This window comes from Pyrus communis, chromosome 5 (assembly GCF_963583255.1).
Source record: "Pyrus communis chromosome 5, drPyrComm1.1, whole genome shotgun sequence".
Classification (NCBI taxonomy): domain Eukaryota; kingdom Viridiplantae; phylum Streptophyta; class Magnoliopsida; order Rosales; family Rosaceae; genus Pyrus; species Pyrus communis.
The window spans coordinates 7,108,202-7,134,524 of record NC_084807.1 but is presented as its reverse complement, the minus strand read 5'-3'; the positions used below and the strand labels follow the sequence as shown (position 1 = coordinate 7,134,524).

General features: G+C 36.1%; 2 protein-coding genes across 2 annotated transcripts; both read right to left on the bottom strand.

Annotated features, from left to right (window-relative positions):
- Positions 1-4,279: 4,279 nt before the first annotated feature.
- Positions 4,280-10,824, bottom strand: LOC137733702 (uncharacterized). The gene is made up of 12 exons (XM_068472859.1): positions 10,182-10,824; positions 8,738-9,294; positions 8,564-8,653; positions 8,231-8,470; positions 7,502-7,723; positions 7,092-7,392; positions 6,674-7,002; positions 6,460-6,569; positions 6,286-6,380; positions 6,115-6,191; positions 5,930-6,023; positions 4,280-5,727 (listed from the first exon to the last, which is right to left on the bottom strand). The coding sequence occupies exons 1-11, from the start codon at positions 10,498-10,500 to the stop codon at positions 5,931-5,933; spliced, it is 2,433 nt and encodes an 810-aa protein (XP_068328960.1). The 5' UTR covers positions 10,501-10,824; the 3' UTR covers positions 4,280-5,727; position 5,930.
- Positions 10,825-20,717: 9,893 nt separating this feature from the next.
- LOC137735267 (uncharacterized protein At1g28695-like) lies at positions 20,718-26,091 on the bottom strand. Its single transcript, XM_068474681.1, has 3 exons — positions 25,749-26,091; positions 25,248-25,655; positions 20,718-21,295 (listed from the first exon to the last, which is right to left on the bottom strand). Exons 1-3 carry the CDS (start codon positions 25,905-25,907, stop codon positions 20,744-20,746), a joined length of 1,119 nt encoding a protein of 372 aa, XP_068330782.1. The 5' UTR covers positions 25,908-26,091; the 3' UTR covers positions 20,718-20,743.
- Positions 26,092-26,323: the final 232 nt, after the last annotated feature.

Here is a 26,323-nt window from a genome sequence, read left to right as displayed (position 1 = left end):
TTCAAATTGATTTCAGCGAGCCATAGGAAGTGAAGTGACGAAAATATCCCTCCACTTGTGGGGCGAATGACATGTTTTATTGGTACAATTGATGAAAAATCACTGTAAATAAACGACTAGATTTTTGCATAACTTTAACTTCAATTCTTTAACAACCCTTGCCAAAATCAAACACAAAATCAACTTCTCCCTTTCTTTTCATGACCTGACTCCAACGCCGATACCAAAAAAATGTCTTTTGTCTTTGTCCAAATTGATTTCAGCGAGCCATAGGAAGTGAATTGATGAAAATATCCCTCCACGTGAGGGGCGAATGACATGTTTTATTGGTACAATGGATGTAAAATCACTGTAAATAAACAACTAGACTTTTGCATAACTTTAACTTCAATTCTTTAACAACCCTTACCAAAATCGAACTCAAAATCAACTTCTCCCTTTCTTTTCATGACCTGACTCCAACACTGCTACCAAAAAAATGCCCTTTGTCTTTGTCCAAATTGATTTCAACGAGCCATAGAAAGTGAATTGACGAAAATATCCCTCCACGTGAGGGGCAAATGACATGTTTTACTGGTACAATGGATGAAAAGTAACGTAGGTGGTAAATTCCAACAGTTAGGAGAATCCAAGTGGTAAAATGAAAATTGACATTTTAGGCGGTATTGAAGCATATGCTTGTAAGTTTAAGTGGTTACAACCTTAAGTATTATTTTTTATTTTTTATTTTTTTTTTATGAATCATAAGTAGTAAATTGAAAAGTGGAGTGTTTTTGTAATTGACTCCAAACATTAGGGGTATATTTTGAAATAAGCTAAAACTTTTATGTAGTTGGGAATTGGGAAGATCAACCCTTCATTATATGGTTCTTTTATATTATTTTACTTTTTTGTTTTTTGTTTTAATTTTATTTATTTAAAATATTATTATGCTTTATTATTATATTTTAAAAAATAATTAACTTACTAACAAAATTTATCGTTTGATAAAAATTAAAAAATAAAAACATCTTACAGGATTTTTTTAATTTTATTTTTTTAAAGGAAGCTTTATATATATAGACAAAAAATTTCACTATATTTCAAGAAACTCCACTAGTTTTTAAATATGTCAAAGAAAGACAAAAATATAAAAATAACTAAAGTCCAACCCAAAAACTTAGAAACAATGTTTTAAAATACCAATCATATCCTTAAGGCTTTAGGGCTGTTAATAGAACCTAGCCTTCACAACGCCAACAAAATAAATATGTGTAATAAGCTCAATTCATCATCGACTATTTCTACATAATTAGTTTAACTCGTCCTCGACAATTTTTGCAGAATCATTTCCACTCGTCCCAAACATTTTTGCAGATCAATTCAACCCATCCTTGATTATTTTTGTAGTATCAATTCAACCCATCTTTAACCATTTTTGCAGAATCAGTTCAATTAGTCATCGACAATTTCCGCAGAATCAGTTCAACCCGTCCTCGACCATTTTTGCAGAATCAGTTCAATCAGTCTTTGACTATTTTTGCAAAATCAGTTCAACCCGTCCTCAACCATTTTTCCAGAATCAGTTTAATTGGTATTCGACAATTTTTGCAGAATCAGTCAGCCCATCCTCGATTATTTTTACAGAATCAGTTCTACTCGTCTTCAATCATTTTTGCAGAATCAATTCCACCCGTTTTCTACCATTTTTGCATCAGTTCAACCGCACCAACGTCTGCTACTTCAAGGTCAAGGATTTGGCCGAGAAGTTTTCCATGCTTCACTTCGATATTTGCCCTTTTCGTTGGGACTTCTTTAAGGGTTTCTTGATTGCTCATCTATATGGGTCTTTTGCTTCTTCCTTCTGGTTTTTTGTTTGTGCTCTGTATGGCTGTCAATAAAGTGAGGAAGAAAGTAAAGTACAAAAATTTAGGAATTTGCACCTGCAACACGACCTAGACATCAAATCAATGAAAGAATGGAGAAATCAGAACAAAATTGAACTGGATGTGAGAGGCTTCTCGTCAATTGCCAATCTTTCAAGCTCCGCTCCAACTTCACATTTAGCCTAATATTAAGAGAGAAAGGAGTAACAGATGAAGAGATGAAATTGTGAAAAGACTTTGCCACTATAAATAGTACTTTTGTAACTGACACTAGAGAGAAAAAGACTAATGATGTCATCTTTTACATGTCTAAACTTTTATCCCTCCTTAAAAATTAAAATGTTTAAAAAGTATTGTCTCAATTTAAAATTAACTTTCCATTTGCAGACTACCCTTGTGGATTTTGAATTGCATCTAACTTTTCCATTTATAATTTTCCTAACTTAGAAGTTAGAAATATCAAATTTACACATGCATTTGCCAATACAGTGCCTCACGCGCCCTGCCCACCGCCCAAGTGTTATACAAATTATTTTCCATTTTTGACCGAGCTGGGATCAACAGTGTTTTCATCATATGACTAGGCTGTAATTTTACAATATTTTCTTTACGAAATTAATAAATTTACTATTTAGAGGAAATAAAATGATAATAGGTCAGAAACCAACCAGTTTTCTGACTGGTTATCAGATGGCGACGAACCCGCATGGATGGTGGAAGAGGACAGAGCATTTGGGTTGATGCAGAAGCGGCCATGGAACTTATGGGTGGGGAAGATGGCAGAGGGAAGCGGTGGAGCTTTTTGGTTGGCATGATGGCGTTTGCAATTGTTTTGCTAGAATTGAATCTCAACGGTTGATTTATTGTATAAGGGCCATTTTTGTAACTCACTTCAAAGAAAAATAAAACCAATAATATCATTTTACACATGCATTAACTTTTGTTTCTCTTTGAAATGTTTAAAAAGTGTTGTCTTAATACAAAATTAAGTATTAAAAATATACTTTATGTATAATTTTTCCTTTATAATACTCAAATTGCCTCTTCTCGTATTAGAATATTATAAAAACTTCACCAAACTGGTGTACTCCCTATATATACATATATAAGATGAACGCTTTGCATCTAAGATAATAATCATTTAATATTACGGTCTAATGATATTCCTCTTCACTTGCAAATGAGATATCTTAAGTTCGATTCAGAAATTGTTCATGAATGAAAAATTAGCAGAATATTGAATGGAATAAAATAATTTCAAAGAAAATAAAATTGGTACAAAATTGGAGGGAAGAAGATCAAGGGTTTGATTGATTGATTGATTGAGGAGTTGCCAAAGCGCGGTGCATGAGAAGGCGTTTTGATGGAGGCCGGTTTCCAGATGCCAGCCATTCTCGTCATCTTCAACTCTATGTTATTCAAGCTGCAATGACTTTTGGCAAACTTCCAGTTGTTGGGCCCTCCCACATACACTCCTCTGCTCTTGGAATTTTTATCCATCCAAATCTAACTTCTCACCAAGATTCTGTGTCCTTTTTCCAACTAAGCAATATTTTAAGATATTCAAATACAGTGGAAGCAGATTCGAAGTCGCGGGGGACAGAAACACACTGCACTTACCAAATGGAATCAGGAGAGGAGATCTGGATCCTCCTGACCCACTAATACAAATCGTTAGATTTTGATCCAACGACTACAAATAGAAGATCATTTTAAAAATTATAATAATTGTAACCGTTGAATCAGAATTCAAAGACCCATGTTAGTAGGTCAGGAAGATCCTGATCTCTTGCTCAGGAGAGTATCCAATTCCCTTACCAAATGGCCTAGCAAACTTGCTCATCGAATTTGTACTTGTCCCTAGATACCTCCCACAGTTTTTATTTTTCCATCAAATTAGTTGTTTCGTATTCAATTTGAAATAAATTTATAATTCTCATAACCATCCATAAATGTAACTAAATTACTTAAATACTTTTTTTTTTTTTTTTTCAAAAGATCCAAGAAATATAACCTGTTTTCTGTAGTCTCCGTCAACAATAATTTCAATTGTTTAAAGCAGTTCTTTTTCCCGTCTAAAACCCAACCAAATCTTAAGCCATCGAAGGTTTGTTAAGGTTTCCAAGAGGACAATGCAAAAACAGAAGCGATTACAAATTTGACTACAAAATTTCGAAATAGAACTAGATAAGCGTACACAAGATGCGCAAAAATCGTGGTTTATATACGACTAGTATGTTTAACGTCCTTCAGTTGTACAATGACAATGAATTTCTCATTTTACTGGATGACTCACACCAGAAGGCGCAGTATTTAAGTTTCATTCATTAAATTCCTATTTTACCTGTACAAAAAAACACATCCAACCATTCTTCCTTTATAACAATCACAATCCCAATCAAGAGAGAGAGAGAGAGAGAGAGAGATAGTCCTGCAAATTTTATACCAGATACAATACATTGCCCATTAAGGTTTTCCACACAATCAGCTTGTCGTATTTCACTAGTGAAAACAATGCTATTATAACTATCCATTACTGAACACGAATAACATAAAGCATATGGCACCTATTCAAATCCAATCCAGCGTTCAGTTGCATCCGAACACCGATAGGATATACTGGCATGTATCAAAAGCATATAAAAGTAAAACCGTTCCAAGTGAAACAACTTCCAACCAGCAACTAGTCCTTGGATACACTAAAGCAATCAAAATGAGTTGATCAAAAGGATTTGAAAAGATTTAAGCTGTCATGACCATAACAAGCCCTAATGAACAATACAAGGACAAGGACTCAACTCAGGTACTAGTTACCTCCAAGTTCCTGAAGCTTTTAATCTGCAAGAATTGCTCGTAAAGATAAAACCAACTTTTAGACTCCGTGAACGTGCCAAAGTGATCCACCCACACTTAGTATGGGATATTCCACATTAAGACGTGCTTCTACAAAGTGGAATACTTGCCAACTGCATCCCTTCTTTACAAATACCGACTTTCTGCAATCCAGATAACAGTAGCAAGAGTGTTCTTTCAGTGTTTTTCAGTCCTACTTTCGCTCTCAGGTGACTCGCACAGTTCTTGGTAGAGGTTTGCAAGGAACTTAAGAATAATACTTTAATCGAGATATTAGCAAGCAATGTAAGATAATTTTACTCGTACGCCAATGCTCCTAATGAAGTGAAGGAATATCTGGTAATATGAACTAGAGTCCTACTCATTCTTCTTTGTAATTTCCCAATATGTTTCCTTAAATATCAATATATATGTCAAAAATGCAAATTTAAATCACGCGGTAACTAAAACTGTACACACCAGGCATGAGATTCCAGGTAAACCTTCTTGGACCACAATCTCGTACAATTCCAAGCAAGCTGAATCTTTCCTTATAGCCTTCAGTTCCGTGATAACCCACTCAATGATATGGAACTGAATAGATTAAGCGATCTAAAACGGCCAAAAAGGCTTTTATTATTCAAACCTTTCCAAAGGATTCAGCATTAAAAATATCCAAAATACCTTATAATCACATTAATAAAATCCTCTTCTCTTGTTATAGTCTTATCTATTCATACGAACAAAGGATGCAGCAGGACTCCAAATTTTCCGTCAGGTGGAGTTCTTCTAGTAGATGAAGTAGAAGACACGTCATAAACTAAACACTTGCATCTCCGAATATCTTGAGTTTCCTTGCAGCAAAATAACTACAGCCTGGCACAATATCCAATCTCTGGAAATCTAAGAGGGCAGCTCCTTGGCACATACATAGGTTCTTAGGGAAATTCTGTGTCCATAACTCTAGGCATCATAATGGAAAAGCTTCATACAGTCCACATCCTACGGCATCCTCTTCATCATGTCAGATCTGTTCCATAGACAAATTCACTTGTAACCATATATTGCTCTGTTTTCACCAATGACCTCTTAGAGCCAAAGAAGAGATGTCGTGCCTTCGGAAGAGAATAAATCTCCCGCCGGAAAATAGTAATAATGACACACGCATCGCTCTCATAATTACGCACACTTGAAACTTAACAAAACATGAAAAACACAACAATCAGAATTACCTCAATAGTATGAACCAGAACCACCTGAACCCATATAACTGCTTCCACCCGCACCACGGCCAGAGTACATTGATGAGTAAGAGCTACCTCCAACCTACAATAGAGAATCAAGATATAATGATAAATGAGACAACTAAATAGAACACCTATTATTTTCATTTAACCAAATCAGATTAGGTGCATACATCACTGCCACGAGATATATAATCACCACCATAGCTGGATGAGTACATTCCACCAACATCACTGCCACCATAAGAACCTGAAAAAGAAATTAAAAAACCTAAAGACCTTTAATTCTATGGTTTCAACAATAAAAATACTATCTATCAGATAACCGGAAATTACAATCGCACCTCCTCCATAGCCCATGCCCTGACGACTGCTGTATAGTCCATGAGAATCCTGACTTGTTCTGCTGCTTCCATATCCCATACTAGATCTCCCAAGTCTATCATACACAGCAAAAGGTAAGTTGCTGCATCCACACGAGATAATAAAAAGTTAATGTTACAATTCAAGGAACAAACCTGTCGCTATAGCCATCACCATATTGAGATGAACCACTTTCATACTCATAGTCTAACCGTGCCCTAGATTGGCGGATGCCCGCATCAGCATAACGGGGAGGAACATCATCCTAGAACACATGGAAGAAGAATTTAAGCCCTATTTCATATCCTACCAGAGAAAACCAAGTAAATTGCATTTCCAGCTATAGAAAATGTCGTCATTAACACTAACCAGTGCAGAGTAGGCACGTTTTGAACCAGAAATAGTGTCATAATCACGAGCACGACCTTCACGGTAACTTGGAGGAGGAGGGGGAGGATGCCTTTCATACCGCTGTCCGTAACCTTCATCAACATAAGCTCTCCTTCCTGTTGTACGAGATGTACTTCTTGGTGGATCAGAGTAGGCAGGACCACGCTGAGCGTAGTCATCTCTGTACGATTGGCGTCTTTCTGGAACAGCCCTTGATCCATAATCAGGGGCTGCTCTACTCCTTGGAGGAGGAAGGTCCTCATGCCTGCTATATTCCCTCCTGAAGCTACTTTTTGGGTATGCAGGAACTGTTAAAAAAAGTATAGGAATATTATTATGCACAAGATAAAAGTTGTCACACAACCCATTAGCCGTTGTAAATTAAAATATTGCATACCAGGTGGCCTCCTGTCATAGGACCTAGATGGAGGAGGCAAAGGCCTGCCTCTTGGTGGATAAGATGACATCACATGGTGTCTATCTCTTAGCGCAACAGGCCTCTTTACACTGGCTGGTGGGATTCGACTTCCAACTCCCCTTAACCCACTACGCATAGGAGGGAGAGGGCGTGGTGCTGGGTGAACCCATGAACCTCTAACAACTCGTCCAACCCCCCTAGAAGAACGATAATCTCCGCGTCCAACATGTTTTCCTTTACCCCTCTGGAGCGGTCTTGATAACCTCGCCCTGACTTTCGCCTAAAAGTGACGATGATTATTCATAAATTCATGTCCAACAAATGCCAATACATAAAATACTTTCATCAGTAATGTCTAAAATTGAAATCACTGTTATCAGCCAACACACCTTGTTGTCTCCTTCACCTAACTCTGCATTGTTAATGCTTTTAGCACAAGTAACTGCAGCCTCATGAGTATCGAATGTGACAAAACCAAAATCTCTCCTCTTAGCAGAGGGCATGTTCCGCGCAAGCTCAATCTTTTCAACATTCCCATATTCCTTAAGAAGATCTTGGACATGGTCCTCATCCCATGAAGCAGGTAGGCCATCAACAAACACAGTTTTGACCTGCATCTCAAGATATTTGGTCAGCAGCTCCAACAATCACCTAAACTCCTCTAAATTGCATAAAACACTATATCAAAGAAACACAATCACAACTGCTTTCCCATACATAACTAACTTTATCATAGTCAATTGAGGAGAAAACATTAACAAGATTTTAGAAAACAAGTAACACAAAATTAAGATAATGTTACCTGAAAAAAACAACTCCAAAGAATCTAATATTCTAATTCACTATGTTATAGATGCTATGCTAATTTGTCAACAAACTAGAAAAATTACTTGTACAAGAGAACATCAATGGGCATATTGTAACTCTATCATCTCCCGTAACATAAAAAATGAGCACAACAGGGAATTTATCCAGGACTCCATACACTCATGGGAAAAATAGATGTTACAAGGACCTTTGTATACGTTCATTCACCAAAACACAAGAAAATATCATGAGAAAGATAACCCATCCAGGAATCCTATTGTTCCTATAATACAGCAGAAAATATACGTTACCTGTGCCATGATTTCATCACCAGGATCAATGAAGGAATCTGCAAAAGAAACTTTTGCAGGCCTATCAACTCCAAACACAATATCTCTTTTTTGAAGTCGCTTAAAAGCATCCATGGCATCTGAACGAGAAGAAAATTCCAAAAAAGCAAAGCCTCGATTCATTCCCTCATAGTTAGTATCTTCGACCAATGTCAGACCCTCAACATTATCTACTCCATAATGTTTCAACTTCTCTCTCAACTGAAACCACATCCATCAAAAGAAGTCAGAAATTTTTAATCATCTCCTGATAAGTCAAGAGAATTTTGAAATGATGTAAGCCAATATACTTACAGCATCCTTTGTCCATGTCTTGCATATGTTACCCAGAAAAAGAGTATCACTGTCTTGACTTGGAGTAACACCACACTGTTTTCCATTAATCTGGAATTGCAATCATTCAGAGAATAGAATTTAATATGTGAAGAAACCAGTTTCCGCTCGAACTACAAAAGGATCAAAGATTACCACTGGATGTTTAAGCTCTGCAACTGCTCGCCTTGCTTGATCTACAGTTCCAAAACGCAAGAACGCAAATCCCTTGTTCTTCTTAGTCTGAGGGTTCATCATCAGCCTGACCTCAGTAACTTCACCAACACCAGCAAAAGCTTTCCTAAGATCAGCCTCACTTGCATCCTTGTCTAGACCACCAACAAATACTTCAAACTCCTTGCGCTTCCGTCTCTCCTTTACAACTTCATGGTGCTCCTCTTCCTCGTCAACCATCTCTGCATGCTCATGCTCATGCTCCTCGCTAGCATGCTCCTCAAACTCTTCACCCTCGAGTTCTTCGTGGCCATCTTCCAACTCTTCCTCAGCCATATCACCTTCTTCTTCACCTACAATCTCCTCAGGTTCTTCATCTCCTTCATCCCCGAGCTCCTGGATATCCTCTTGTTCCATTTCCTTCTCATCATAATCAACCCCACCATCTTCTTCAGGTTCATACTCAGCTTCATTATCCTCCAGCTCTAATTGTTCATCTTTTTCATAATCATCTATAGACTCCTTAACCTTATCTTGTTCTGCGATAAATTAAGGTTGACAATACCTTAAGTTAAATGAGACTCAAGTTCTACATTATGATCAAGCAGAGTTCACAATTTAATTAAGACGGTCCTTGTCCATCTCAGATAAACACAAGTACAAAGAATACCATGATTATATTAATGCATAACGGATCCCCAAAAAAAGGCATGATCTACTTTTACAATGCCTGAAGTGTCATTCTATACTTAATGCTTCCATATGAAACAATGTCTAAACACAAAATTGATCCAAAACTCAGTCACAACAGTATGATCCCACTTAGAAGGTTTAAACTTCCCTTCTATGCTCTTCGCATAAACCAGTCTGAGCCAAAAACAAAGAGGAAAGAGTATGATCCATGTTTACACTGTTTATACTGTCATCCTTGATCCATATATTAACCAACTTTTTGACACATAACCGAGCAAGAACTAAGTTAACAATCCACTACGCTCACACCGACTTCTAAGCTCCACTCCAGAACTAATTGCTCTTGAAAGAAAAAGCTGGCCACTTCTATTAAAAGCCACCAAAGTGCATGGAAGAGCAAGCATTACCAGATTTACAAAAACGTATTCCTCAATGGATTCTGTGTAGACATTTATTCTTCGGAATCTTTCTAAATTATTTCCCTTAGTTGGTTTTATTGTTTCCCTAAGCTCTATACAACATCCCACATAACAGAAAATTAAATATACCCCTTTTACCACAACAAAAGCCACATTATACACAAAAGATTAAGCATTATTACCACAGTCCCTTAAAACATATATAAAACATATATAAAATCATGCAAAAACATAGAGCTGTGGAAAATCAAGAGCAAATTACTTAATTCAATCAAGCCCCAGCAAAATTACATAATTCGGAAAACAAAACTTACTTTTTAATCCGTTCTGCTCTGCTTTCGCTTCAACTTCCATCTCTGAAGGCCCTGACTGATCAATAACGGATGCCTTTTCATCAACAACTGGCTTCTCCTCGACAGCCACCAGCTTGTCCGCCGCAATTGGCTTCTCCTTAATCTCTTCAACATTGAGATCCTCTTTAGATTCCACCATCGGCACCGCATCCTCGGCCTTCACCAACTCATCTGGAGCCTCAGGCTGGACCTGGTTCTGGGCCTTGTGCGTCCCCCTGGTGACTCTCGTCGTCCTCTTCGCTCCCGCCGCCCCACCTCTCTTCACCGTCCTCGGAGGCATGGTTTCCCCAATCAAATTCTCCAAAACCCCACAAATTCCCCAAATCAAACCCAAAAAAAGGACCCCTTTTCAAGAATTAAACAGGGAACGATTCAGAAAACCTAACTCCACGATCACAGTTGCAGAATAGAAGGAATCAGAATTCTAATAGGATCCGAACCGAAAGATGAAATATTTCAATGCATACTATTTATAGAGAGATAATTGCAGCGAAAACCCTAGATTGCGTAATTGCGAATCGAACAAAACCCTAGAAACAGAGAGTGAGAAGACGAAGACCAAAACAAAACCCTAATTAAAGAAAGGTGGAGATAGAATTGCGACCTTGCGGGTTAAGGCTGAGGGATTTGTGGGCATATATATGCGAAAGAAAAGGAGGTACTTTGGGTGTAAATACTTGGACAGGGATTGTTAGTGTGAGCGAGTTACTTGACACGTGGGAATTAGTAATTGCTTGGACAATGTAAGATGAGGAACATGGGACACTTGGCATGGTATCAAGCGATTCGTAAAGTTTTTGAAAATTGATTTTTGCTGAATTTTATTATACAAAACGAGAACAACAAAAGAATTTTGCATTTTATGAATAGAAAATTTGTGTGGTAGTTTAATTCAAAAATTATTTTTTAGAAAGAAAATATTAGAAACGTGTCTAGTACTAAAACCATCTTCAACCCTTAGGTTAAAACTTAAATTTTTTAACCTAAAAATAATTTTTCTCCTCTCACCATTATGTATTAAATTTTTAACCCAATATTATTAAAGAATGAATTTAGAATATTTTTTTTTCTTAAAGTAATTTTGTTTTTTTTAAATTATGTAGATTATCTTAATTTAGTTTATGAAGATTTTAACCTAAAAATATTTAAATTTTGATGAATATTAAAAAATCACCAAACCTACACTATGAAACTCGTGGAACACTATAAAAGAATATGAAACACATAGAATAATTTTTTTTAATTACTTTAGCCGTTGGATTTAATAGATCTTTTCTTTTAACGTTAGATTTTATTATATTAGATCTTAATTGTTGGATTCAATGAATTTATAGATATAAAACTAAAAAAAAAAAAAAAAACACATATATGGTGATCCAGCCCCACTAACCTAGGGAAATCCTAGGCTAAATTTACCCCATAAATGAGTTTTTGGTTAAAACTCATATTTGCCCCAAGAGTTGGAGTAAGTTTAGAATCTAAAATTTGAGTTTTACTTCAAAGGTTAGAGTAGGTCTAATGGTAATTTTGATTTTGATAATAATGTACTGTATTATAAATTTGAAGCTGGTGGTGATGGTGACAATGAAATTGTGGTTGCATAAAGGATGGTGTTGGTGGCCACGATGGTTGGGGTGCCTATGGTGGTGATGGTGATAGTAGTAGTAGTGATGACAATGGCAGTGCAATGATGGTAGGGTATGAGTGGTGGCAATGTGGGAAGGGAAACAACAATGGTGGTGGGAGTGATGGAGAGAGTGGTAATGGTAGCAGAGTGGTAGTGGCGCCGATGATAATGGTGAAGGTTGGTGGTGGTAGCATTGATAGTGAGAGGTTGTGGATGCAATTAACATATTGGGGTGGTGGGAGTGATGGTGGTTCGAACAAAGGAATTGTTGGTTGCCATGGTGGCTAGGCTGATGTTTATGGTGATGGTGGCGGCAATGGTGGAAGGCAATAGAAATCAGGTCACAATTGACCTCGAGCACGCTAGAAATACATAGCCAGCTTCTGAACAAAAAAATTGAAATGCCCACCCACCTGCATCCTATTTCATAAAAGTCTACAACGTGGTGTGTTGCTTCAGGTTCAATCAAGATTCTATACTACCCTAGGTGATAGTTTGTCGAAGAAGAGGACATTTGCGCAAGGTTTATTAATAACCCTAGCACTGTTAATAAGGGTGTGAAATGAGAGAGTTGGGGTTTGATTAACTTCCAAACATGTGATTCTTCAAATATCCCATAAATAAAGGTAGGGGTATGACTAACAAGCGTGAAACTTGACTTGGAAAGAGAAAGGGGTGTGCTAGCTTAGAAATAACATAGGGCTTTTTTTCTGCTTGACCGGAATCTATTTTATACAAGAGCTGACATTAAGAAGTAATGTGTTGAAAACTCAAACATAGTTACATCGACTAGAATATGAAAAACTATTGAAGTGGAAACTGTCCATGAATCTATCTAACTTGATGTCACGCATCTTTTGTGAAGTATGATTTCCATGATTTCTTTGAAGACAACATCTTGCTTTACCTACCAAAGAAACGAAGAAATTTCAAAAATTGCTCACAAGACCTTAATTTAATCCAATATGGCTTTTGTTGATAGTAATGCTGGAGATGGATTGATGTTGGATTGAATTGGGAAGAACAGTGAAATTCGAAGAAAAAAAATTATGTAGCCGAACCAACCCAGTTGGTGGTCCAATTGCACAATGACTCGCATTCAAGTCACACCCCAACTCCATAGTTATCCACCTTCACCCGCGCGCTTCAGCATGCACAGCAAGCAGCAACAGACCAAGCATGTTGGCCCAATTAAGTTGTAGCAACATCATCGAGGAAGGGAAGAAGAAGGGGGAAAATTTTCCTACTTAAAATTTTCTCTATGAATTCTCTACGCAAAGCTTGAATTTTAAAGAAAGGAATTTGTGAGAATTTCAAGCTAGGGTTATCTCTTATTTAGACTAAATCCTTAAAGAAAGACAAAAAAAATAAAAAATAAAAAAATTCTACAAAGACTTGAAGACTTACCTTGTCTTGGAAAAAAAGTTCTATTCAAATACGAACTACATCTCCTTTTGTTTCCCACTTAAACTCAAGCATATGTGGGCTATTTATAGAAACATAAATTAATCACATCTAATAGGACACGTGGACTATATACTCCCTATGATGGTTTTACCACGTGGACTATATACTCACTATAACGGTCTTAACATCTTGAGCATACACATCTTACCTCAAGGGAATGTGACATTAGTCTACTCTATGGGTAATAGGCTTTTAGGCCACCACCATATCACAGGTGCTTCAAGCCCATATTATGTCCTGCCATCGGGCCAGACCTAACCCAATGGTGGCAGGAAGCCAACCCTTCGGAGTCTCTCCTTGGGTGTCCAATACGCTAAGTGTAACGCCCCGCCCCGAAATATTTATTTTCGGGAAATAATTTTGATGATAGGCCCAATTTAAACTCTTGCTTAATTTACTACCATGAACCACGATTCTTGACTTCAATTCCTTAATTCCACACAAAACTATATCCATATTTTAATTATGAAAACATACGATTAAATTATCAATTTAATCCCCAAATTGCTTCTATTAACTTCTAAACAAAAGATTAATTCTCGATTATTTAGGGCTACATCTAACCCCTATTAGACTGCCTACATACCCTTGAGCGGGATCAAGTCCTTCGTAGTTCACCATTTCATTTTCTATCTCATTCCGAAAAACATTCAAGTGACTAACAATCACTAACTAGGTTCAATCAAGGGAAACACACCAAAAACATATCAAATATGGATTCAGAAAATCGAAATTAGCTTAAAAAAAGGGCATCAGCTCACTCGCCACGCACTGCCGCACGCGCCGCCGCGGGTGACGGTCGGCCGCTCCAACTTGCCGGAAAATTTCACTATTTTTAAAAATTCCCAAATTTTACAAGAATGTAGAGCAAGTCAAGGGGAACAACTTTTATACCTGGGCCGAAGTCCAATTCGGCCGAAAAACACCTGAAATTTACCACGAACCGTCGGAACCCTAGAATTTAGGTGTTCTTTAATTCGACTGATCCGCAACACCACCGCCCCCTAAAACTATTTGGGATTTGTTCCTGGCCTTAGCAGAAGTGGTTTGATGGTGGTGGTGGTGGTGGTGGTCGACATTACTTTCGCGATCGCCAGATTTCGCTGTGGCACCTTCGGAAACCCACGAGTTCCGTTCTACCCAAATTCAAGCTCAAATCCAATAAAATTTGGGTGAAAATGGTAGAGGGAAGGTTAGGGATTTGTTTCCAAGTGATAATTCGGTGCAATTCGCACCAATTTGGCAGAAAGTGCATCGGAAACCCTTGTTTCCATCACGAAAAGGGAATGGGTCGAAGGGATCCAGTGTCCCACACCTCTTTCCCTTCTCTCACTTCTCTTGTTTCTCATTGGGTCTGTCTCTTCTCTTTCTCCCTGATTGGGCAGCCCCACCTTCTTCTTCCTTCTTCCCTTTTCTAATTTTTTTTTTTTATTCTCTCTGGTCGGTTCCCCCTCTTCCTCCTCAAACCACAACCACCATGTGGCTTTTCTATACCTAAACAGAACTCCAGCAAATCTGAAGCATTCCAGATTCATGGCAAAATGACCAGTTTACCCCTATCTTCGTTCGTTTCTATTTCATTCATTATAACTCCATTTGGCGAACGATTTTCGCCTACACACTCGTAGGGTTGTTCTCTATTCAATTATGTCAAGAAATAGGATAAAATATATCCTCGTATAATTTAATTTCGCCAACTAGGGCATTTTCATCATTTCATTTTTTGATAAATTTTACAACGTAAATTACAATAATTTCCGGAAACAAAACTTTAAAAGTTCTCAATTCAATTCTTCATAACCATAAATCGATTTATTTTCGATTTTTCTCCACATATTCATATATTTAAATTTTTAGGATATTACAATAAGCGCCCTACAACAGGGATCTTCAGAATTACTAGTTGGCATGACTATGAAGACTAACATGCACTATCAAAGACTGCCTAGTATGGTTTACAACCTCCCCTCTTAGTTACCTACTAGGGTTCAAATCTCTATAAATAAACAGAAAAAACCATAATAGCCACTTACTACTCAGAAGTCTTTTAAGTTCACTTTTCTCTTTGCAATTTTTCTTACTTAGGCATTGTATACACTTTGGTACACACCTTCCCTTTTTTTTTTTTTTTTGAGGTATTCATCAATTAGACTGTCACATCCCGGCCTGGGGCGGATCACTTCTCGGGCCTGCTCCACCACCGTAGCACGATATTGTCCGCTTTGGGCTTACCATTCCCTCACGATTTTGTTTTTGGGAACTCACGAGCAACTTCCCAGTGGGTCACCCATCATGCGATTGCTCTAGCCCCCTTCTCGCTTAACTTTGGAGTTCCTACGGAATCCGAAATCAGTGAGTTCCCAAAAGGCCTCGTGCTAGGTAATGATGAGAATATACATATAAGGATCACTCCCCTGGGCGATGTGGGATGTCACATAGACTAATAGTGTTTGTTCTCTTGTAAGTAAAATTTTGTCAAATTAGTCGTGTACAAAATTTGCACCTACAAACTTGACATATGATGAAGTCAAAAAATGAGAAGAATAATTAAAATAGTCAATACTCATTTTAAAATCCAACATAAGATGTGACTAGTTCGACTACAATAAGACATAAACTATGAGACAAAGTCTATATCCTCATAATTACATAACAAAAACTACAATGCAAAGTCTAAAGTTTGGACTACTTATTCCAAAATATATAAAATTTGAGAAGGGTTTTGATTGGTTTAAAATTAAAGATCCCTAAAAAAAATAAAAAATAAAAAAAATAAAAAAAAATAAAAAACAAGAGAACTTTAGAGAGCTTAAGGAAGGTATATAGTTTTTTTTAATACATTTGATATTATCTATATTAAGAGGTGGATGAGCGGTAAAACCTCACGATGAGCTAACTATATTAATTTAGTTTGAATTTGCTTTTGACGAAAATCCAACTTAAGATATTTTACGTATAAATGAAAAAAAGTATTACTAGACTTTAATATTAAGTGACAAAAAAAGTAAATAACTTAAAAGAAAGTTCGTTGAGTGTCACCAGATGGTAGTTTCAACTTTTGAAGTACGCAATACAAAATAAAAAGAAAAAAAATGTAAAAGCAACTCTTAAAGTAATACATGATCAACAATGAACACTAAATATTTACAAACTTTTACACCATTTTATCTCAAGAGTATGCATTTTAATATTTTTGAGGAATAAACTGCCCATTTCCTCTTGAATTTTCAGCTAACTTCTGATTTATCCCCTAAATTTTTAAATTGGAAAATCAAGGACTTCAACTATTTTTTTTTGGCTGATTTCCCCTACCGTTAGTTTTCCATAGATTCCATCCAAATTAACGTTAACTTTTATCACCTGCACACCACGTAACTCTCATTTGAGAACAAAAACGACACTTCGCTAGACCTTCAGACACAAAAGCTACATAATCACACAGATTTACACAAGTTGACATTTTAGAAATCTAGGGTTTTCAATTATTTAAAAGAACGAAGCGACCAAATTGTCACGCCCCGATCCCAACATAAGTCCAAGATGGACATGTGACGTCACTAAATATCCATATCTCAAACATACCTTGCCTCCGGAATATGACAAAACATAACTTAAGATCTAACTGTGCAATAATTCTTCGTAGACTTTATGACTGCATCTAACATCCTCGTTAGACTGTCTACGTACCCTAAATAGGGATCAAGCCATTCGTGGTTCATTACTTCACTACACTCGAACATTCATCACATAAGTCGTTATCTCCCAACAAAATACCGCAATGCATATCATGCAATATTTCAAAGAACAAACGACGAAGCACAATCATATTCTCTCGCCATATTTATCAACAAGTCTAATCATAACAATAACAATAATATCCAACATAATAATCCCACATGACGAATAACATTTCCACTTCATCCATCACATAAATCATCACGTTTCCCACATAAAATCACAGTTCATATTGTGTAACATATTAAAGAATTAACAATGCACAATACTATTCACTAGAAACATTAATCAACTAAAATAATCATAATAACAACTCATATCCAACGTCATTCCACAATCCCGTCAATTAATCAATTCGTGAATCAAAGATGCACAATCTTAGCATTTAATTACATTAATCAAACAATGCGATAATAAAACATTTCACGAATTTAACCAAGGAACTCTATATAATTCCCCATTTGGATTATGAGTAATAAACATGTTAATTCTAATTTATATTCACAATATCAATTGTGGGTAATTCCCATCCACTCGAATTTAGGATTCTAAGATAACTTTACAGAAATGAACAAGAGCAAGGATTCCGAACCACTCAACGGAATCCAACAACATCGGGTTCTAGACCACTCAACGGAACCAAAATATCAAGCGGTTTCTTGTAATCTACCCAAACCTGTCACACGTAAAATCAATGCCTACATTATAGGAATGGTACACTGGTAAATCAGGCACTCAAATAAGCTGCGAGGCTCAAGTGAGTGACAATAATACAAGTATATGATATTCAATAAAAACAAACCAACGATCACAATCTATAAATATCAAGTATAGAATCATACTTTATGGAATCATAATCAAGTCGCTGAAAACTCCGTAGAACCTCAGGCATCCAACGATTTTTCCAATTCAAACCACAAGATTCCCAAAAATCATCGTTCATATATATATATATATATATATATATATATATATTAAAAACTAGGGCTAGAGGACGCAGTTAGGCCGAAGACTACATCTCTAGAAAAAAGGGATTTCGGACCACCCAACGAAACCAAGACACCAAAGGGGATTTCAGACAATCACTCAATGGAATCCAAACCAGAATACGATTCTGGACCATCACTCAACGGAATCGCGGAGTAAAAGAGATTCCTGACCATCACTCAACGGAATCCACACCAGGACACAATTATGAATCATCACTCAACGGAATCGCGGAGTAGAATGTATAACACCAATCAATGAAACATGACATGGATCAAGTTAGGTTACTCAAGTTACAAAGACTCACCAAAACAAGAAATGAAATAATGACACGAGGGGTGAAACATGTTTCGAAGCAACAAATCTCATGCCAATGGGTTAACGATCCACTACTAGCTCTTACATTTCATCACATCAATCCAATCATACAATACAAACCATATTTCCAATGCACAAGTCAAATCATACTTAATAAAAATAGATCGATGGCCAGAAATAAAAATAACACTTCAATAGAAAGCACATTTAATAAACAAGTATAACTCAATATGGTGCCACAAATACATATAACGAGACACACGTGAACTGGGAACGACATGTCATCATGATGAGCCAACTAAGCTCCATCAAGCCTCAACAACAAACTAGAGACAAACGACACTCTAGAGCAGAGTCTGTTGACTAGAACGTCAACCGTCGATAAGGTAGGTCCATTAAGGTCAACAATCTAAGGTTATTCAATCCGGAAGATCCACACATCGGATTTCCGATCTGTAAGTTCTCAAAGGTCCAACAATTGATAATTAGGGTGCTCACAAAATTGTATGACGATCCAACGATCAGATTGTCGTCAATCACATAAACAAGTGGTGGTCCATTTTGATCACTACACCAAACAATTGAATTTCGGGAAACCGAGCTAGACATAGCTTCATAGGGTCACTAGAAGGTATTTGGTACTTAGACAACAATCGTGGACGATCCCACGCACCGCCACACGTGATGGTAGCCAAGGTGGAGGGTTTAGAAAACCTGAATTTTCAACATTAACTAAATGAGCTCAAATTTATGTGATAGCTAGAGCTCATCAAAGAAAACACTTTTCACAATTAGGCCGACGATAAATTCTAAACGGAAACCGTCCAAATTCACTGAAGAAAACCGGATTTCTAAGGTTCTAAACACCCAACTCTAAAATGAATACGAAAGTACAAACTAAGCATACCAACTTGAAGATTATGAAGAGTAGATGAAGTTTCATACCTCACTCGAAGGAAAGGGTTGCCGGAATCACTGAAAAAATGATAAAACCGCTGAAAAACTTGTGGGCTTTGTGGCTTCAAACTGCAAAGATGGAAAAGAAAATGGGAAATCTAACACTACAGAGATGTAGGGCTCGTCAAGAGCTTTCCATGGACATCAAAATCACCCAAAACGAAGCTCGGATGAAGGAGATACAAGTGGGTCAAGTTTGTGGGTTAACAAATCCAATTCACCCCAAAACGGGTTAGCAGCAACCTCTTTTCCTTTTTTTTTTTTATTTTTCTTTCAGAAACCTTCCCCCTTTTTATTTGATTGGTCCTTCTCCTTCTAGCTGATTGGGCCTCTTATTTTTGCTTAAATCTGATTAGGCTTCTTCCTTGTGGAAGTTTAATCGATTTAAAATCTATAGTTTAGTAAGACAATTTCAAATGTCCGTAACTATACCGTTATAATTCGAACTCACAAACAACTTTTGTCTTTATGTTCATGGTTTCAAGATCTATTCGAAAATATAAATTGTGACCTCCAAAGGTCTACGGATTTTAAACAATTAATTTTCAAACTTCAAACTTTGTAACTAGTTTAGTTAAAATCAAATTCGAACAATTTAAAATAAATTCTCGAGAAATAATATAAAATCTCAATAATACATATACGTATATTGTAACAATAAAATCTAGGAACGGGATTTCACAAAACTACCCTCATATGTTGTGCATTCATTTAACAGAAATATGAATGGAAGGAATGAAAAACTAACAGCAAGGGGGAAATGGGCCAAAAAATTAGTTTAAGTCCTTAATTTTCCAATTTAAAAGTTTAGAGGGTAAATTCAAAGTTAAGTGAAAGGTTATGGGAGAGATCGGCAGTTTACTCTATTTTTTAGATCTTACAAAACCTTAATGAAAAAAGAAGTTCAATTTGCGAAGGTCTGGTAGTACTCATGTGCTCCAGCCACAAATTAAAAATGCAATATTTCAACATTTATTCATACAATATTTGACAAGAATCACATTAGTAATATGAACCGTACAATGTGATTGATAAATGTGCGTCATTTGAGTTCAAACCAATTATTAAAAATTACACAATATGCTAAGAAAACCATATTAAGACATTCTAAATCCTTTATACTACTTACATTTTTCGATACATACGTTTGAATCGCATACAGATTTATTTTGATAATCTTGAAAGGAAACAAAAAAATAATGAGACATAAATTTGAATTTATCGAACTATTTTGTAGGGGCATATAACTCTATTGGTAGAGCATTTATCCTCAAATTTTAAACGACACTGTTCAATTCTTCCCTTCCTTCACCTGAACTTTCTAAAAATAAAATAGAAAACTATTTCCTTCTCGTATGATTTACCCTTCTCCTTCTTTAGTAACGTCTTCTTTTCAAAAGGATAAAAAAAAAAAAAAAAAAAAAAAAATTATTCATGTCTTATGAGTTGCATTACCAGAGTTACGGGGAACGGCCCAGGAATTCCAACATCCAAAGTGCCCAGTCCATTGGAAACTCGTCGTACTAGTACCAGAACTCCTCTTGTGGGACATGAACCTCTTGAACCGCTTCCAATCCCGGAGGACGGCTTTCAAGTCCTTAACTTTGGCGACAATACTCCGGCAACAATTGGCGTGGACCGTGGTCACTTGCCCGAAGTCCTTGCTGTTTTGGCAAAAACCACTGAAATAAAGGGTGTCTAAGAACCTTACCCTAAGTCCCAACTCCCCGGTAATACCCCCTCGGAACAAGCTCAATAGGACATCCTGCTCTTTCAGTCCTGTGGCATTGTCCTTGGAGGTGTACCATCTATCAAACAGTGCTATGGTCTTGTTATTGGATCTGACGTAGTAGAAGCCAGTGTTGATCAACTGACTTGCGTTCCAAGGATCCCCGAAGAACATATCTGTACTCATTTGTAAATCTTCTGTTTCGTTCTTGCTTAGTTTTGTGAAGGGGTCCCTTAGCCACACAACATCGGTATCCTGTTACAAATGAGAAGCCCAAAGAATAAACGTTAGTGATGAAATAAAATCTTCGGTTTCAGATGTTTAGTATTAGAGGATGAATCGTCGATATGGTATCAATATATAGACCGATAACATTGATTACAAGTATTGATGATGAAAATATCTGTCAATCTATGTATAGTTATTACACCGTAAGTATCGATACAATTATTGACACTACTGATACCGACGCGATCGAAATAAAATCCTTCCTCCGACCCACGCCTTACAGTTACACACACAGAATTTTCACTCCCTTAATTATTCAATGACACATTTAATTGTTACTTAATATTACAGTCTAATAGTATTTTGCTGCATTTATAAGTAAAAAGTCTCATATTCGGTTATTGCCAAAAATGAATTTGAATAACATTATTATTAACTTATTTTAAGGCTAAATTCACATTCTTTTTTAAATATTGATAACATCGTTTATTTAAAAAAAATAACAATATTAAAATGGGTTGAAAACAGAAAATATCTCCTGCAGTTAATGGGTTGAAGGAGTACTGTACATACACTCAGAAAATATCTCCTGCAGTTCATGGGTTGAAAGAGTACTGTACATACACACAGAAAATATCTCTTACAATCTAAGTTTCCATTAATTTTGTCTGGCAACTGGCAAGAGTGATCGATGTCAACTCGATGTGGTGACAGTAATTAATACCAGTTGTATGCCGACCACAAGAGAGACTCACGGACAAAAGAATAGGAAAATGAATTCTTTCCGATTTCTTTCACTAAATCTATTAAATTTATTAATTCGAACTTTTAAAATTTGATCAAACGACTAAAAATAGAAATCTCTTTTAAAAATTATAATAACTTTAATCGTTAGATTAAATTTTAAATATCCGAATTAATAAATTTGATGAATTTGATGAAAGGGATCCCTTTCCAAAGGATAGTACAAGGACATGAATAAACATGTTCAACATTGGGAGAATGGGGAAAAACGAAATGGGGTCCTCTACTCTTATTTTTCAAAGATAAAAGTTGAAATGTCATCACCGGATCATGGCTCAATTATTGGAGAAGACTTACGTCCAAGGCCGGGCTTGAGATTTTGGGGGTTGGCGAATCTTCAAAGTGGGCCCTAGAGTTATTTGACTTCCAACTCTTTGTACATTGATATGTGTAAATTCTTTTTACTAAATACATAAAAAGTTTATTTCTACATCAAATATCTTTAAAAGTTAATATTGAAAAAAAGAAATATATACAAACATTACTTAAATATTACTCGTCTTGCGTTTTTAGATGCAAATGCACTTATTAAATTTACATAATCTAATTTTTCAACCAACTCAAACCGAAAGAGAAGTCCCTACCCATTACGCCAAATTCCAATCATTTTTGTATTGTTACAATGTTACTTATTAAATTCAACAAATGAATGAATGGTTGAATTACAGAGACAACATCTTACAACTAGGAAGAATGCTAGAATGAAGATGATAGTAATTTTCGTATATGCGTCTAGACAGATGAGGTGGATTTGGAAAAGAGCTCAAAAGATAATTGGTTGAAGGAGTGTCGGCTATAGAACATATAGGCAGATTCACATTTCCAAAGGAAAATTAGTATACAAATATGGTAATGTCTAGGGTCAGATGATTATCCCCACATTATGTTTTTATATATGTTACTTTAATTTTGGACTAGTATAACAATTAACAAGAATACACAAGCGACAAAGGAAATTAAGATAATAATTTATATCAAATCTCAAAGGCACGCTGAAAGACATTTAACAAGAAACTTTTTCAATTTTATTTTTGTCAAATAGCAAAAATCTCAAGTTTATTTATTTATTTTTTTCTCAACTAGAGATTCTTGTATGTTATTGAGTTTATGACCTATTCTTTTTTTTTTTTTTTTTTATTAAGAATCAATTTTGATAGAAATGTTAGAATAAGAGTCAAATTCTTGTAACAATTATTTACTACTAAAATAAAAAATTCACAAACTTTTAAATACGAATAATTTATCCTTGTTAAAAAAATACAAATAATTTATCGTGAAAAACAAAATGTACCATGAACTTTTTAGAAAACCACATCAATAATGAAGTGGTAGGCCATCCCTTCGCACCACTTCATTATTGTCTTCAAAAAAAAAAAAAAAAAAAAAAAAAAAAAAAAAAAAAGAGGTAATTCAAAGTGCAAAAGATGGGAAGTTATATAAAATTGGACGGTGTCTTCTCAGTAAAAGCAAAACCAACCCATTAGTGCGGTTTCATGTTAGGCGAGGAAGGTTAGCTACATTCATACGACTTCACTTCCAAACTTCAAAGAGAGAATAGAAAATCAAACCTACTCAGATCAACCCCAACACGTCGACTTAAAATCAAATATTTAGATCCACTAAAAGGCATAATTTAGGTTGGTGAATGTTCAAACTTCAAGACCTATAATTCAGACCATAAATAGTATCGATTGTCGTGGATGGTTTTAACCTTCCCCTTTTTTTTTTTTTTTTTTTTTTTTTTGGGTAAGAATATTTTGTTGCTTTAAGTTATGTTATCTTAATTAAACTAACATTTTTTTTTTCATTTTAAACCCCACCAACCAACTTAATTCAAATTGTTTTTATTCTTAATTTATGTTCTTTAGGTAAACATACATGCGAATGATCTTTACAAAATCACAATTATGCAAATGCACATCAAAATGTTTGTAAACTGTTCAATGTGTTTATTTTTCTCATGTTTTCGTAAGGGAGTTTCTTACCCTCCATTTTAAGTAACAAAGTCATTGTCACTCTAAATTCGAATTTCCGTCTCATAGTTTAATTAGGATATTTGTTTTAATAAAAATAATCATCTCCTATAAAAATGAAATGAGTGTAATCCTAGTTACATCTTATTTGCCTGTACACAAAAAGATAAAAATGCATGGTCAATAAGCCAATCAACATCCTTGCCCTTGGCGTTACTAACTCACTATCATATCTAAAAGTGGTCACTGGCAATGGTTTCCAAACTTTTGGAACTACTGACAAACAACCATTATTCTAGTCTCTAGGAGAGATTTTCTCGTATACGTAGGGACAACATCGATGACGTAAATAATTGTAATGTGTTCAATAGTATTATTTGTTGTTAGATATTTGGCCATGCGTGCGAACCCAATTCACGAGAAAATCATACTCTGAAGGGGCGCGTGGCGTCACCTCATAATAGTTCAATGAAAATCCATGACACAACTGGTCAGTGCACTATATTCCCTTCCTCTTTTATCTATAACAATCAAGACTCGCATCACCAAAAGCTTCAATTAAACGGGCATGCATTTACTTTTATTTTGATTACATTAGATGATATTGAATTCTAAATCAGTTATAATTTTTTTGTACAAGTTACTATCAAAACTCTAAAACGGATGCTTATTAACATCATACATATAATCGGCACATATACTCCTAGTGAAAGGAGAAAATTTTCAATATATCGGAAATATGATCTGGTGCATTAAGTAAACTTGAAAATAAAATTTTTTAACTAATTATATTATTACATTTGATGTATCAGACCATGTTAACAACACACTAAAAAATCTATCATAATAAAAAGAATCGTCATTCATATTCTCATAACAGACGCACACTTAAGCTTCCATGTTTGTTTTTCGTTTTAATTATTTCCTGTTTGTTTTAGATTAACTAAATGGAATTCACCCACATTGGGGAAAAATCCATCGACAATCGCTTTCACTTCCCTAAACACAACAGAAAGAGAGAAGGAAAGAGAAATGTAAGGGTAAGGTCCATCTAAAACAGTACACATTCTAATCAGTACTTCCTTTCCCTTTCCTATAATGTATGTACCAATACCATACCATACCATACCATAGCCGACACAATTAGCGTGATTGTTTAAATTATTGACTAAAGAAAAAATAAAATGAAGATTAGAAGTTACCGTAAACACGAAGCTGTAGCCACGCTTGAGAACCTCCAACAGTAACCAAGTTCTCCTCCACATCATTTTGATAAAATCTTCAGACATGAAAAGCTTCTCTCCCCCAAAATCCACACCCTCCGTCTCCAACCGGTAGCAATTCAGCCGCAGAAACATGCACCGGTCGAAGGCGGTTTGATCAACCGCCACGAGGACGAGGTGGTCGACCAACGTCCTCGTGCCCTCCCCTTGCCAAAAGCTCTCAATAAAAAGGTCAAGCATGGTGGTGTCTGCCTTCACATCTTGGACTGCATATGCCGTGTTGATAACGGCAATGATCACGGTCTTGTTATCCATGGAGGCCTTGCCCAAGACGGTCTCAAGCTCGTCCTCCACCACATTAAATTCCGTGGTGGCGGCGGCTGTGGTCTGCCAAAAAAAAAACACAGAAACAAAACAATTCAGATAATAAAACATACTGGTAATGGTCGGATGGTTAAAAACATTGAACTGATGACTTACTGTTTGCGACGCACAGTCGACGCCACGTTTCTGAAAGGGAAAGAGAGGGTTTATTAGAGAGGAAGAAGACGACCATATGCAAACATAAACAACGCAAGCCAAGAATAGAGCGAGGAAGGCAAGATTGGATCCGAGAGAGGAATGTTTTGGGTGATCCATTTGAGGGTGTGTGTGTGTGTTTTATGTATATGCGTGGGTGGTTTTTGGTTTTGGGGTCTAAAAAGAGTGCTGGGTTTTCGGGCGTATGGATGAGGTCTAAGCCTCTGAGAGAAGAATGAGGCCGATGGATGAGTAGGTTCGGTAGAAAGGTCAGACAATGCTTTTGAGACTTTCGATGCCATCGATCTTTTCATGGCTTATAAACTTGCAGATTGTCTGCCTTCCTCTTTGATTTGTGCGATTATAGTTAAATCACGTTAATATTTTAAAATTGATTTTTTATAAAGATAATAAGATAATAAGTAATAAAAATATAAAATATTAACGTAATTTAATCGTGATCGTACAAATAAAAGAAAATGAAAAAAGCACTCAAATAGAAGGGCATACAATCTGTCTCCTATAAACTTTGGGCC